Source organism: Corapipo altera, unplaced genomic scaffold, assembly GCF_003945725.1.
Source record: "Corapipo altera isolate COAL_440 unplaced genomic scaffold, ASM394572v1 61456, whole genome shotgun sequence".
NCBI classification, from domain to species: Eukaryota; Metazoa; Chordata; class Aves; order Passeriformes; family Pipridae; genus Corapipo; species Corapipo altera.
In genome coordinates this window covers 1-1,129 of record NW_020892889.1, presented here as the reverse complement: position 1 = coordinate 1,129, position 1,129 = coordinate 1, and the positions used below count along the sequence as shown (strand labels likewise).

General features: G+C 66.1%; 1 protein-coding gene across 1 annotated transcript; it reads left to right on the top strand.

Annotated features, from left to right (window-relative positions):
- Positions 1 to 3: 3 nt before the first annotated feature.
- On the top strand, positions 4 to 1,125 carry LOC113942680 (protocadherin beta-4-like; the record flags this gene model as incomplete). The annotated part of the gene is made up of 1 exon (XM_027633762.1): positions 4 to 1,125. A coding segment is annotated over one exon (1,122 nt), but the record flags the coding sequence as incomplete, so codon positions are not given.
- Positions 1,126 to 1,129: the final 4 nt, after the last annotated feature.

The following is a 1,129-nucleotide window of genomic DNA, read 5'->3' as shown; positions in this document are numbered from 1 at the left end:
GGGGCCAACGGCAAGGTCTCCTGTGCCCTGGACGATCAGCTCGTCTTCTCCCTGCGCCCAGCCTATAAGAATTACTACGAGCTGGTGACCGTGAGTGCCCTGGACCGCGAGGAGACGGCTCAGTACATGCTGACGGTGACAGCAGCAGACGCGGGCTCCCCTCCTCTGACGAGCAGCCACACCTTCACCGTGGCCATCTCGGACGTCAATGACAACGCCCCTGTCTTCAACCAGAGCTCGTACACCATGTACGTGCGGGAGAACAACGCGCCCAGCGTGCTGGTTGGAGCCGTGAGCGCTGCAGATGCCGACGTGGGGCTCAACGCCAAGGTGACCTATTCGCTGTCAGCGGGGCAAGCGGCGGAGCGGCCTTGGTGCTCGTGCCTGTCGGTGAACTCGGAGAGCGGGCAGGTGTTTGTGCTGCGAGCCCTGGACTACGAGCAGCTGAGGCAGAGCGAGGTGGTGGTGAGCGCCTCTGACGCGGGCTCTCCTCCCCTGCGAGCCAACGTCACCGTCCGCCTGCTGGTGCTGGACGAGAACGACAACGCCCCGCTCGTGCTGTACCCGGCGCCCGACAGCGGCCCGGCCTCCAGCGAGCTGGTGCCCGTGTCGGCTGAGGCGGGCTACCTCGTCTCCAAAGTGGTGGCCGTCGATGCCGACTCGGGGCAGAACTCGTGGCTCTCCTACCACCTGCTCAGGGCCACCGACCCCGGGCTCTTTGCCGTGGCTGCCCAAAGCGGCGAGGTGAGGCTCAGGAGGCCGCTGACAGACAGAGACAGCGTCAAGCACAAGCTCGTCGTCCTGGTGCGAGACAACGGCCGCCCACCCCTCTCAGCCACCGCCGCTCTCAGCGCACTCCTGCTCAAGGACTTCTCCGACCTGCGCCAAGCGCACAGCAGCCCGGCCACCGACGACCAGCCCGGCTCCCTCACCACCTACTTAATCCTCGCCTTGGTCTTCGTCTCCCTGCTCTTCCTCGGCTCCACAGCAGCCTTCGTGGCTCGCGGGCTGTGCAAGAGAAAGGAGCTGAAGGCTGGCCACGTGCTTTACGGGGCCGACAACTTGCCCAGCGGCCTGGCCGAGGCAGCTGCTGCAGGGACCCTGCCCCACCCCTACTGCTACGAGATCA